This window comes from Ornithodoros turicata, chromosome 1 (assembly GCF_037126465.1).
Source record: "Ornithodoros turicata isolate Travis chromosome 1, ASM3712646v1, whole genome shotgun sequence".
Classification (NCBI taxonomy): Eukaryota; Metazoa; Arthropoda; class Arachnida; order Ixodida; family Argasidae; genus Ornithodoros; species Ornithodoros turicata.
The window spans coordinates 31225012-31239774 of NC_088201.1; the positions used below are offsets into that span (position 1 = coordinate 31225012).

At 42.4% G+C, this 14763-nt stretch overlaps 1 protein-coding gene across 1 annotated transcript; it reads right to left on the reverse strand.

Annotated features, from left to right (window-relative positions):
- Nucleotides 1-926: 926 nt before the first annotated feature.
- On the reverse strand, nucleotides 927-13175 carry LOC135377867 (protein O-glucosyltransferase 2-like). The gene is made up of 10 exons (XM_064610585.1): nucleotides 12755-13175; nucleotides 12275-12613; nucleotides 9507-9706; nucleotides 9214-9425; nucleotides 9072-9149; nucleotides 7564-7736; nucleotides 5721-5958; nucleotides 3984-4283; nucleotides 3118-3219; nucleotides 927-1293 (listed from the first exon to the last, which is right to left on the reverse strand). Exons 2-10 carry the CDS (start codon nucleotides 12520-12522, stop codon nucleotides 1276-1278), a joined length of 1569 nt encoding a protein of 522 aa, XP_064466655.1. The 5' UTR covers nucleotides 12523-12613; nucleotides 12755-13175; the 3' UTR covers nucleotides 927-1275.
- Nucleotides 13176-14763: the final 1588 nt, after the last annotated feature.

The following is a 14763-nucleotide window of genomic DNA, read 5'->3' on the forward strand; positions in this document are numbered from 1 at the left end:
AATACCTTGTGTTTTTGGAAAAAAATTTATTCGTATTCATTACACAGGTCTTGAGTAAACCACTGCTAAAAGAAGGCACATTAAGATTCACAACAGCAATACGTATATGAATTAAAATGTTTGCAGTGACTGCTTAAAGGGACAGTGAAATGCCGCCATAAGTTTTTCGGTTTTCGCTGCAGAGTGTTGGGCAACAAATAACACAAGCTCTTGTGAGGAATGACGAGCGCAGCTCACCTGTAGCACGTGCACGAAGGAAAGGACCCTGATCTGCACACCCTTTAGAAATTCTTCACTCATTCAAACAGCCTGTAAGTGAATGAGGGAAGTCGATGTCACTTTGACGTTCGTCGTCCCAATTGGAAGGCCGATAAGGCGACTTGTGACGTAGGACGGCACGGCAGAAGCGCCATAGCAGTTGCAGCAGCAGACAGGTTTTTGGTGGCCAACGAGAGCTTATGGCAGCTCCCCATGCAGGCCTGATGTCACGCAGGTCTGCTGACAGCATGTGAGGAGATCTCTCGATCCGGGCGTCTTTGTAAATTTGATTGCTCAGTGACAATACACCACACAACAAAAATATTGTACATATACACTCATGTACCCGAAGTATACATAAAAGATAAAGCTGCATAACAAAATACTGCCACTACACAGAAAAATAATACCGGTCACTAGAGACTGGACTTGCATGCACTTTGAACTCAAGAATATGCATGCAGATGCGAGTATGTTCCATATTCCTTGAAAATACAGAAATGCAAGAGGAGGTACTTCTAAAATAAATGAGAATGTAGTGAATATTGAGCACCATTGTATTTGGCACACAGGGTGACCGTAAAGAAAGTGCAAGGAAATTTGCACCGTGCTGAATTAGGCACTTCAGGTGAAGACCAAAATAAACATGCCAAACTGTGCTCATTGCAGACTTTGCACACTTTCCTGTATTCACAAGGCTGTATCTACTAACAAAATATCTTTGTATAATGCAACATAAAAGCTTATCTTACTTCATAGCACCCTGCTTTACACCCACAAACCTAAAAGAAACCAATTATGAGAACTTCCTAACAGTGAACAAATCTTTGGCTAGTTCTCTTTGTCATGCGCAATACTGTATGTTCTTACTTTAAGTACTACATATCACAATGCAGCAAAATGGGTTGGCAAAGCAGCAACAGTTTTGCATGCCTCTGTTGAGGACGACGACTTGCTTGGGCCATACGCTGCGTCTGAAGCTTGCTGTGCTTGCTTCACTTTAGTAGAATGCTGTGTTCAAAGTTCATCTCGATGCTAGTCAAGATAGAGGAAACAACAGTTGCAGATAGCAATCAAATGATAGCACAGGCTAAAATTTTGTAATGCTAAGCCTTACTGCACAGTTTTGCCAATAAGGCTCCCACTCACCCATACAGACTTTTTCTTGCAGAAAATAATTTCCAGGAAAACTCTGGTGTCATATGTTTGAATTAGTTTTGAGTGTTGTTTCTTACACAGTAGCTGCCTGTTACTGTTCACTGTTACATAATTAGTGGCATAGTTGAGCCCATTTATTACGATCTTCGATATTACGATCAAACTGCTCGTTCCCGTCAGCTCACCCATTGAAAAACATGTATACGATACATCAATATAACGATCACTGCAAAAGCATTTGCTCGCGTATAGCCATCAGAATTCTCCTGGCGGCCGGTAAAATGGCGTGACAATCGAAAAGCAAGATTGCACTTTTTCAATCAAAAACAAATTACGATGGCATTTTCAAGAGCCTTAGCCTCCGTGAGCATTACATTGAGGACGCAATGCCTTTATCCACGTATGACCGCTGGAGATTAGACGCACGTGTTGCAAGGCGTGAGACTTCGAAATGGCTCGCGAGGAGTAGGAGGAGGCTCGCCCTCAAGTTTTTTTCTGGTTTGCTGCATGCTACGATAGCGTCTGCAATTCAGGGACACGTTTTGACGAGCAAAGGCACATGACTCGACCCGAAGTTGCACATGCTTGACAGATCTTGTACTGGTGCAAAATATTTGTTGCAAAGTACCGTGGCTTCGAAAACTAGAGTTAGCAGACAGTTGTGTGTAGCCACCCAAACACACGTCGACGAATTACCCGTGGGCGAGGCGCACACTGATGGACAATGTAGTTCCGATAGTGAGAATGATGCTGACTACGGCACCGGATGATGAGCAATAGACGAAGTCGTCGATTCCAAAACGTGTGGAGCCTCACGTGGTATCGGCGGGTATGTTGTCCTTGGAAAAGTTTTCGACACAAAGCTGTGTTGATTTAGAGATAGATAAAATGCTTTTGCGCTAGAAAAAAATGCACGCACGTTCAGCGGCGTTCTACTTATGCTGTTCTACTTCGTTGATGTGATCCCGACCGGCGATTTTGCGAAAGCTCGTTATTAACGATAACCCTGATATAACAATCAGATTTCACATTCCCGTCACTATCGTTATAAATGGGCTCTGCAGCACACCGGCACATGAAGTGCAAATTGTAACTTCGTTTCGCATGTATTCATACACCTTGATGAATTTATTCTTGCATGTTTCTCCTGCACTTTATATTTATAGGGCCTGACTTTTTCGGGTTAAACTCAGTTCTGCCCAATTACTCCCTCCCAAATCAGTTTCGAACCAATTCGGGTTAAACCAGATTTCTTCCTGACTTCCAATCACGTATTATGTTGCATCACGTACACAATTTAGTAGTAATTAGTGCTCACATGTCTAGTGAAAACATTTGAGTGCAACAATAAACAATGCAAAGCACATATAACGTTACAATAAGTGGTGTTTTGTGATGATAATTTGCGAAGAATGCATGTTTGACCAATATGTGTGCCTTTACTCTACAGGCTGTTTGGTGGGCACAAAGAAAAAATAACCCGATAACACCCGATTGTGTCAATAGCACCCGATTTCACCTGGAATTTCAGATTTGAAAATAGCACCAGATTCCCCCACAATTCGGGAAAGGCATTTAACCTGAAAAAGTCAGACCCTAATTAAATTGCACAAATCATTTGCTTGCATGCAGTCTTCTACTCCACTCCTCTGCCACTCAGAGTCTTATTTCACCCCCTTTTGCAGGCAATAGAAAACTTACCGAAGAGTCGTCACATTGACATGGGAACTCATCATGTACCTGAGGCACAAGCTCCATTTCTTCAGTAACGCTAGGTGCGTGGACCAAACGTCGTGCAAATTCCTAGAACAGTGGTGTACAATATGAGCTCTAGCAGACCAACAGCAAATAGAATATGTATTTTGATGTTTGCAAGATGGGTATCCTTCCAAAATACCTGGTACTACACGTTTTTCCAGGCAGCCCCACACCCAGCACTATTGCATCCAGCACAAGCCAGAAAGGAGGAAAGCGATACCACAGAGGAAGCATATACAGCCAGTGTGCGTTCCTCCTCTCTGGCTTGGGCGATCAACTGTTTTCAATGTGTCCCCCGGCGAGACGGCGCTGCACTTTCAATATTGTGGCGTCCATGAGAAACAGGTGTATTATAAAAGCAGTTGTCATCTGGCAACTGAAAGTAAGCAAGCTCGGCTCCTCATCTGTCAACAGTTATAGTAACCCAGTCCATTCTGGGAATTTCCTGCTGTCCCATATCCCACCTTCATAGCTAATCAATGAATGTTGTGAACATGTCCATGATCCTTCGTTTTCTCATCGTCAGGAGATGACTATTTATTTCTCATATCTATATGTGTTGTTGTTCCCAATAAAGCGAGTCAGAAGTTAGCACTTGTTTTTGTCTAATGTGTCTGTCCCTGTCCTTCCAGTTGCACTATCCCATTCGTTATGATATATTAACTGGCCGAAGTTTCCACCCTTGTCAAAATAGGAACCTCTAGGGGACCGAGCCCACTTGAGGAACTTCGTACACACCCATAATGCTGTCTCGCTATCAATGCCCATGTCCTCTAATATGCACAATGATAAGAAGATTTGATACATACATTTAGCAAATGAGTATAGTAACAGAAGACATGGTGTGGTAGCAGGTGGTCCAGTGCAAACTGGCCTGCTTCCTTGGAAATGCGGTACGCTTTCTCGTCATTATTGCGGGCCCAAAGTATCTTTTCCACCAGGTCAGTGAGGTTTTGCCGAAAAGGCACATAGTGCTGCATAGGCACCAAATCAGCATAGAAATGCTCATAATATTCAGAGTCCTGCTTCAGCACCAGTCCATTACCAGCCAAGAGGTATGGCATGCGGTAGGCTGCAACGGTGCCATCCACATTGATCTGGTATTTGTACTGTAAGCACAACAAGTCACCAATATAATCACCCGTAACATTTGTGCTTTAATCACAACTTTTATATGTCACACACATAGGGGTAACATGTACAGAGAAATACTGAAAGGGAAACTATCCTCATTCCACTGACTTTCACCCAAGTTTGTACAGGGTGTCCAAACAAGTTGTCACTATTAGTCAATTACGACCTTGCTCTATGTGATGTCAACATACGACCTGTGAAGTGTGCTACCAATCATGTTACAAGCATGTGTCAAGATATATCTCCAGCAACAAGGATGTCTCCTTGCTACATGAAGATATCAGAGCTAGAGTAAAGACCACAAGGTGAAGGTAGCTAAAGTGTCATCACTTAGAAATACAGTAGACTCGCGTTAATTCAAACCCGGATAATTCATATTTTCAGTTAATTCTAACAAATTTCAAATTTTTGGCTGGCTCGCTATGTTTTCAGTGCATTAGAAAAACGGTTAATTCAAACCGCACCTTCAGTTCATTCAAACTTTTCATACTGGCGGAAAGCGCATTCGGTGATTCCAGGGCAGTCTTTGTTGGTTGCTCCACCTTTTGACGCTCCCGTAAATTACACTGCACATGAATGAGCGGTTGTTCACGGCTCCATACATCACTACTACGTCGGTAGCAATCAAGTATAGAATCTTGAAGGGTACAATTATAACGATCATAAAAGCCAAGGAAACGATCCTGGCAAAGGTGAGTAGATTCACACCGAATCGGAAGACACAGAGAAGCGGCATATCTGCAACTTGAAGTTGCACTGCTCTTGTGGCTAAAACGCGCACGGAGCTCAAATCTTCTAGTGAGTGGGCCAATCCAGCATGCAAAGGCCGACGAACTCCCAGTACGTTTAGGCCTGGAAGAAGTGTTTATACGGCTGGATAGGAAGCTTCAAAGAGCAGCACAGTTTGGAATTTAAGACAGTAAGCGGCAAAGCAGCACACGTAGACCACACCATCGTCAACGACTGGCAACAGACGTGACTCAAGTCCCTGCTGCGTGGGTACACTACTCGTGAGATATATAATGCCGATGAAATGTGAATGAAATGGGAAATGTATAGAAAATAACTTTGTATAGTAGCTATATTGAACTATATTTTGTCATTTCACATGTATTTAGATGAATGCCTGATAATCCAAACAAAGATCCTTGTTCCCCAGGAGTTTGAATTCACAAGAGTCCACTGTATTTTCAATGAAGAAGCTGCATGTTTCCTGCTTCTCACTATACAGAGATTGAACAACTAGATCCTATGATACGACATACTTCGATTTTCACACTTGGAATGTTATCATTGAGAAATGCACAAGTATCACATCCAATACCCACAAGAGTAATACATGCATATCAGACTTTTGAGTTAAAGACACATTAAATTCTAGACATTAGAAGTATTCCGTTATAATACTGCACCTTGAAGAAATGGAAAAAGGAGACGTGGTCTACTCGTGGTCCATATTCTTTTTCTTGGTCTCGGAAGAAGAAGAAATTAGTGAGGGAAGCATTAATGACATCTGGGTGCTTCCTAGACAGGCGTACTAAACGTAGCCGTTCTTCTCTGCTGTCACGGCCACGCCAGAAGCCCACGATTTCCTTGTCTTTCCAGGAGGGACCTGGGTGACCTTGTACAGAGAGCACATCCAGCATTACCCTGCATGTGCAACACAAAATATTTGCTCAACTACACAACACACACAACTGAAGTAGTAATAACAATACAAGTCCATTTATACCTTACCTTTTATATTTTATTTATATTTTATCGACTTATAGCTAACCTTTAAAATCATATACTAGAACATCATAGCAATGATTGCACAAAACACCCAAACCAGAGTGGCAGTGACTGCACCCTTACGTGGATTTCTATTGATAGCATGTCATAACCTGTGCTGCCTGCAATATCCACATTAGAACACCTTTGAGCATGACAGGTCACACATGAATACTGTCTTTTATGTATCATCTGTAGTGACAAGCAATTATTGAAAAAAAAAAAAATTACTTCAGTGAAATACTAAGTACCAGGCATCACAGGTACTTCAAGTGCAGTTACAAAGTATCAAAGTATCATACTGCAAATGCTACTTGGCAGAGTAGTACTTCAAAGTCCCTGTCAGGAAAACTGCAGATTTGTACATATCATGTTTCACCATTTAATGGTGACAAAAGATTAGAAAGTAATTATATCTTGGAATCTAGATAAATGTTTGCACTCATTTTTGGTAGATTGCTGCTTACTCATGAATATGAACTGAAACAGATACACCTCCACAGGCAAACAGCAGTGCTAGTACAACATTCTGGTATAATATGAACCAAGAAAGCATGCTTTCATGCACACATGGATGCACACACACAAAAAGACACACCAACAAAAACTACACATTTCCAAGCACTCCGCGATGCATCCTGACATGCCACATACATAACAAATTGTCACAGTCATTGTCAGTTATGATATAAAGCAGATATATATATAGTCAGATATAAAGCAACGAAAAACTGATCCACAGCTATGTAAACAGGTAAAACAAAACACATGTGCCTTCTGCTGAGTCATGGGGAGTACTTGAAGTACCAAGTGCTCCAGCAGTACTTTAAGTACATTTCTGAGTGCTTGTACTTCACTTTAGGTGTGTACTTTGTACTAGTATACTTAGAGTACTTTTTTAGAATACATTCCCGTCAAGTACCCAACTGAGACTGTAGAGAAAAATCGAAAAATATCAATAAATATGTTTTGTGCCATGAATAGGCATTTTTGAAGAAGAAAATTTATTGTTGACAGGGTTGAGATGTTCCCAAGTTGCAGTAGTACTTTTATGTTGTTCAACATTTAAAAGTCAGAGCATTTTATGTTGAGAGCTACACAGACACATTACAACAGGCAACACAATGACTTGGGTTTGTCTTTTCTGTTTCCCCAAGACATGAATTTTTTTTTTACGTATTTCAGCAATCACGAGGTAAAAGCATCATCACCACATGATTTTTCAGCTTATCCTCAAGCCATTCCATGTACGTCATTCCGCTAGTGTTCTGTCTGATAGCAAATTCCCACTTTTCTGCGAAGAGCACTCATGTTTTGTGAACAAAATTATGTTCATTCTTTTTTACACAAACTATCCTGCTGGGTTGCTTAAAGTTAGTTCTATTGAGCAAATTACTAACAGTTTAACAACTCTCAAGAGCCGTGCTTAGGCATTTGCCTCGGTGCCTGTTTAAATTACAAGAAGATTCCAAAAGGTCTAACCTGCCCATCATCTCAAGCGAAGACTCTGTTAGGTCATAGGTAGGCATCACAATGTCACTACTTTTTCGAGAGCCACACCACGAGAAAAATGGCACCTTGGTTCCCTTGAAAGTGTTTTGTTCGAGTGGCCAGTCCCCTAGATTGACCAGCATCTCAACATCTGGTAAAACAACCTAGAAAATATAAAGTAGTTTGAATAAAAAAGTGCAATGGTAACAGGAATGCTCTCAAAGGAAGGATACACAGTCTCATGAAGCTGAGTACTACCAATAACTGCATTTATACTGTAAGAATACTGTTTATACTGTGTTTCATTGTTATTGCAACAGAGATGAGAAATTGGGTACAAGAATCATTTAGACTAAACAAGGTCTAATTCCTACTAGAATGTGACGTAATCCTTAGGAGTCACTCCAATCACAATTCTGCTTTCAGTGGCTGTATCCATAGGAATAACTAGAAATAACAAGTCAAGTCAATAACGGGTCAAGTGGCCCTGCTTTTGATCTTGTACCTTTGACCTTTGTCAAAGGTTATCTTGAAACAAAACGAAACGCATGTAGCCTTGAAGACACATAACAAAACGAGTTCATGTGCAGTCTTTCTCCAGAGTTGTGTGCATGGATATGCGTGCACCTCACTGTACTGGTGCTGTGATCATACATGCAGCAGCCTGTTCATCGGAATAAGGTACGGCATCATATTTTAAAGGAGCAATTAATTGCTTCATTCATCAAGCACAACCTCAAAAGTGGCCATTAAAAATGTTTTTGCTGAATGGTGTCTCGTCACTATGCAATTTAATTCAGAAAAATGCCCTCAAAAAGCAGTCATGAGCGTTGCAGAGTAACATTGGAGGCCCTGCCCGATCCTTTGGCATGATATAATTTGATCAGTGTGATGTAGCACCAGCACAGCAAGCAGCCATGAGGTCTCATTGCCCATTGACAGTTTGTCTACCAGAGACAGGGCGCAACGCTACTTGCAGCATATTCTAGTATATGTCATGGAGTGATGACAACATCACTCATTCACTACAGGGTCCCTTAAGGAGTTGAGATATTTCTGAGAAGGTGTGCAGATCAAAGTTCTCTCTCGTGCTAGAGGTCAGCTCTGATCACCATTCTTGTACAAGGGTGCATGTTATTTGTTGCACAATCCACCATCACCAAAAATGTTAAATTGATGGTGGTGGCTTTCACTGCTCTTTTAACAACAAAGGACTTGGTTCGAATCAACCTTGTTGCCGCACAAAAGATTTTTCAAGAAAACCAAGTGCGAGTTCTAGCTGAAATCTCACTGGTTCAGTCAAATTAGTCCACAGTAAAAAGCGAGCTCGTGTGCAGTCTTTTTTCCCGAGTTGCATGCATGAATATGCTCTCGTCTCGCTACACTGGTGGTGTGATCATATGCGCAGCAGCCTGTTTGTAGCAACGTAACCCATCAAATATATAACATATCGTGTCGCGATACAATGGAAAACATGTAATCTGAAATGTTCGACATACTTTTCTTGTTAGTGAGAGTAAAATTGCATCCATAAACATGTTGAACCCCACATGTTGGCCATAGCATGATCGGTACACCTGTAGTTGTGAAAATCAATGTTTGAGTTAATAATTTCGCATAAAAAATGAGATACTACATTACCTTGTTGTTTAGCACAGCATAATGACAAAAACTGATAGAGCCTGGCCTATGAAACCTTTCTAGAGCATTTTTCACAGCAGCCTTCATATCAATTGCATCACCAAACTGTTCCAGGTCTCTGAGAATCTGAGGGTCAGTCGGTGAGCAATCCATTTCACGAAGCCACTCCTCGTACGACATGGGACAACTGCAAGCTTCATGATAGAGAGGGCCTACACATAAACATCAAGAAGGCATTAGCACAACTTGCTCTCTTGTTTGAAAAATGAGAGTGCTACAAGAAGAAAACCAACCTTTGAGTACAAAGGGTGACTGCAAAAGAGGCGAGTTGTTATACAGGACCTCAATTTTAGCCTCAGGGCAGGTTCGAAACAACCTGTACCTCACAATGAATAATCCATCGCCACGGTCAAGCACTTGAGACCAGATACTACAATGACCTTGTGTTCCACCAATGTTTACAGTCAGCTTCCCTGGAGGAGATGACGTAAAGCTGCAATTAAGGAAATGCAGCCACTGATGAGTTACTCACAGCAGAAACTACAAAGTTACAGCTACGATTACTTTCCCAATGAAGCAATTTGCTACCGTTACTTAGACGCGTTAATATACATATTTTCAAGTTACAAAAATGAAGTTCTTGAATATAAAGCTCTACAAACATGCAAATAATAGTTTGCAGTCGCGGTGGAATGATTGGCCTGGAGGTAGGGTGACCAGACGTCCTGTTGTGGGCGGGGCAGTCCTATTTCAGGCAATCGATCTAACTGTCCTATCTTTTTTTCCTCAGTGAAGCAATGTGTCCTGTTTCGCGGATAAGAAATAGTTTCGGAATCAGTACGATGCAAGGAAAGTGAAACCAGAACTATGTTTACTCCTCACACATGTCGTATTTTTTAAAACGTACCATGAAAATGTTTCCTTCCTTGGAATACAATTTATTGCGTCCACTGTTACATCCACGAGATACTTTCTTTTGCACAGAGATGGGTACGCAGAAACAGGGTGATGAGTTTTACTTTATGCCTTTTCAACTTTTACAGTTCTCAATTTTTAATCACTTTGGTGGTGATTTTACTGTACTATCCAGATGAGTGGAATAGCATGCCTTATTTCTCAAATGCAAGTGGTATATTGATGTGATGTGGAGACCTATAAACTCTGTCATGTACAGGATATGTAGTACAGTACTATATGTATACCAGTAGACTAGGATGGTGCATTCAAATTGATAAACATTCGAAAAAAAAAAAAAAGAAAAGACAAATGGAAACAATGTGCAAATCCCAATTCCAAAGGCGGCAGGCAGTAGAAGAGGACAGAAATTTGTAGAGCAGTTCACAAACCGGCCTCGAGGTAAATTATGAGACCTGTAGACGAACGGTTTGCTGTGGACGCCTACTACGAGATCTCGGGGGAGTCTGCCCATAACAGCTGACGCTGTAAAAGGTGGTTATTATAGACTATATCTACTCCATATCTACTGCAAATTGCAGCATGTTAAAGGTTCTCACGTAGCAACTATCACATGTGCCACACGGGCAGAACAAATGATATTAGCAAGTATTAGTAGACCGCTACCAGTAGCCCGGAAGGCTACCGCGTATACCGCACCCTATCAGCAGATACGATTCAGAGTCACGCTCCCTGTCATTGGTTCCGGTAGGCACGGTAAGTTAACGGTGATGTTATCAGCGGTCTCCTAACACTCACTATTATCGTCTAATGCCATTAGGGTGCAGAGTGGCATTATCTAACACACGTCAGTGTGTAATGACTAGGGCTCGGATCTTTAGGTATTTGCCTATAAATACCTAGACGAGACATTTTCCAGCTTGCCTGCCTTTTTCTTGATCTCATTCCAGAACTGACTTTTTTAACCTTGCCGCAGGCCTTCTTTGTGCATATAATGTATATTTACACACAAAAACTAAGAATGAGGGTGCTATAACTATGCTGCATTTTTCGTGCAACATACTCTACGCTGTAAGACCTGACTCCGACGATCACGGTAGAGCATGATTAGAAGCGTCGTGCAAGTGTGCCATATTAGGTCCCTGCGGAATGATATATATTTTCTTAATTTTTATCTTTCATTCCGGTAGCTGGAGGCACTTTGGTTTTGTTCAGTACTTTGGTTATCTAGAAGATATTCAGATAGAAGAAGGGATTAAGACATGCAGCCTTTCTTGGTATTCCCAAACCTTGGGGCTGGGGTACTGGGAGCATGACTCATTATAATGCACTTTCAGGACAATGAGCGGCTAAAATATCAGTGTAAAAGTGGTGGTGCCATCCTGGGATTAGCCCCATGCATAAAAGTATTTTTGTATGATTAGTTGAAGCTTGTATAGTATCATACTATTGAAACAAGCGCAAGCACCAGAATCGCATTTCATGAAAAGCTTTACAAGAAAGTCAATATACATCCTCAGGAGAATGTGCCTGTTTTCCCTTCTTACTGCCCATATTGGTGCCTTTGGGGGCTCAAAATGCCTGTCTATTACAGGCCTTCGTAGTGCCTAAAAATGCAGGCCCTAGTAATGACATTAAGCACCATAATGCCGATGCCATCCCTTTGGTGCCGTATTGCGTTATTTTGCTTTTGTTGGTGAAAATTTCAAACAACTCCAGCTTTTCCTTCATCAAAGAATACTCACGTAACCTCAAATTATGAAATAATCTTGTCCTGCATTGTACGAAGTGGTTTTATGCAAGAATAAATGTTCAAATCGGAACAACGTTTTCCGTGCCTGTGCCCCGCGGGCACGAAAAATGGCATTAAGTGCTTAATGCCTTCAGTCTGCATGTCACTCGTGCGGTGCCACCCGGAGATACTTAATGGCATTTGTCTGAAAGCTTTGACATCAGGATAATAAATGTTGAAATGCCTTTATGCTGGCCACTTTTTCACCTTACCATCAGATTTTAGGGTTTTGTTATCAGTAACACATAGGCGAATCAGTATTTTCTCTTGTTTTGTAGTGGTTACTCTTGATGTAGGCTAGCATTAGTACTCTATCTTTGCAAGCTAGAGCAAGACTCCAATCGAATAGCTCACTTGTTCCCACTTGTGTCCACTGCCTGCACAAAGAAGTATCTTGCTGGGGTGCGGAAAGTGCTTCTCAGGCCTGGGCCAAACACCTTGGACAATTCCTTTGAAAATGTTTGACTGGCTACTACTTGGCATTCTTCATAGGCTGCACATCGTTCTGCAGATGCAACTTGGAGTAGCAGCGTAGCATTGATGAGCAATATAGCATGCCGGACCGCACAGCTCTTTCCGCAAAAATATTGTCTTGATGGCATGTCTCCTATTTATATTTTGCTGGCTAGCAGAGGATCTTTTCTCTTCTCCTCAAGGTGAGCAGTTCCGCCGGATAAGTTCCCATCCTAAAACCTGTTTACGCAGAAATCGTGGTGCATCACTTGACTTCCATTTACATACGAACGAAAACCATTCTCTTTACTTTCGTGCCATTGGAAAAATACAACACAAAACACAACATCAGCCGCTCATCTCTTCAAAACCGCCTCCTACCTGTGACGTCGGTGACAAATCGACATTTCCTTCCTGTGCTGCTGTGCCGCGCTTTTCGTTACGTCCAGTCACGTATCACGTCCTCGACATAAAGGATAAAAAAAAGGTGCTTGCACCATCCTCATTGCCATGCTCCTTTCAGTCTTGCGGTCGTTCACGGGTGGTCACTGCAGTGAAAGCAGCAGCGCAGCACCAGTCGTCATTTGAAGGTCGTCGGGACGGGGGATGGCACCCGCGGTGCTGCGTCGGCAGATGCGGCGCTTGAGTTGTTTGAGCAAAGTTGCAACGTGCCATCGGTGCCATGCCGCGTGTTGCCGATACGGATCAACGTCCGTCACTCCTCTCCACGCAATGCGCGAGGCACGCATGCATGCATCACGAACGCATTTTACACGACGGCCTCAAGGATTTGCGCAGGATTTTCATCTCGATAGGGTGTGGGGGGCTCCGTACGGGATGTAACGCACATATCCACCGCATTTTCTGGCCATTATATGTATTTGGTTGGGTGGCTATGCCGGGGAAATCCAGCGGCGGATCTAGGATTTTTCCGAGGGAAGGGGGAGGGGAGGGGGGTCCGCTATGGACAAGTGCCAGGTGCATGCTGGGATTGGTCCATTGAACCCTATGTTTAAGTCTGGAATTTGGGGGGGGGGGGTCCGGACCCCAGGACCCCCCCCCCTAGATCCGCGCTCGGGGAAATCCCTGGGCTTCAGGTCACTCAAACAAGGAACAAACACGCTCGCAAAGCTGGGTGGAGGATGGATGCAGATGGATGCAGAAGAATAAAAATACTGCGTCACTCGTAGCTCACCTGTTTTGCAATGTAGGTATGTCAGTCACTGAAGGAACAATGTACACATAGTCGGGTGGGGGCAGATGAGGAATGAAGGGGAATAAAAATACCGCTGGGTGATTTCACGCCGAATCAGGCAGGCTGGTCCAGTCAACCTCTCCAATTTTTTTCTTTCCAACACATATTAAAGCCTTGTCCCTAGGAGGCATATTGATGCTGAAAGAAGTTGACAATAATTGGTGTTTATTTTTTAATGAATTATCATTCAGATGTGGGCATTTCAACCACTGCGTTTCCTACGAAGTTTGACACCACGTATTTTCATAACTATTTGACATTCAGGTGAATTTTTTTTTCACGTATCGTCAGGGGTGGGTAGCACTGCATCCTAAGTTCTGAAGAATCTAAGGTTTGCCTTTGAGGAGATAAAAAATCGTAAAGTTGCCTCATTTGTAAAATGTGGTACGTTTTGGGAACCTCACTAGTCATCTCCCAGTTGTGATACACGAAAGTAATCTACGTCGTGTTTGTCTCTAAATGTCCTTTCTTCTCATAGCAAGTACATCGTATTGTCATTTGGGGCAACGCACCCAACACTCTTTCTGTGAGGGGTGTCTACCAAAAATGCGTAAATTCGACAGCACGCATCCCATATATTCCCACTCGTGACATAGTTCATTTTACTCACAAACGTTCTTCATGACGACCCGAACCAGCACATAAAAAACTTTCGCTTCAGAGATGGTCGAAGTTATGTTGGTAACGCAACGTCGTTCGCAACATAACTTTGATCATGAAATCACCCCGCTTTGGAATGTGCAGCAGTTGGGAAAAGAACGAACAATGCAAACAAAGTTCACCGCAGGAGGAATGGGGCTCGAAAAATAAAAATGCTGCTTCGTAGTTCACCTATTGCATTGCGATGCATATCAGCCACGCAAGGAACAAGCAATGCTGATGAAGTTCGATTGGTGAGGGTGAGGACTGAAGAAAAATAAAAAAATAACACTTCGTAGCTAATCTGCTTTGCACCATACATCAGTGTGGTGCAAGGAATGAACACTGCCGGTGAGGTTGGGTAGCATGGATACTAAATACTGCATCAGTAGTCTATGTTACAGTGCAGGAATGAATACCACCAATCAAGTTGAGTCAATGGATGACGACTCAGGGAGAATAAAGGCATTGTTTTGCTGCTCATCTGCTTTGCTAT

Excerpts from the sequence above, each read along its gene's own strand:
- LOC135377867 (XM_064610585.1), bottom strand. The coding sequence starts at position 12,522 with ATGCCATCAAGACAATATTTTTGCGGAAAGAGCTGTGCGGTCCGGCAT. Across the intron at positions 5,959-7,563 it reads TCGCTTGAGATGATGGGCAG|GGTAATGCTGGATGTGCTCT; the intron begins GTTAGACCTTTT and ends TTGCACATGCAG. Across the intron at positions 4,284-5,720 it reads CCTTTTTCCATTTCTTCAAG|TACAAATACCAGATCAATGT; the intron begins GTGCAGTATTAT and ends TTGTGCTTACAG.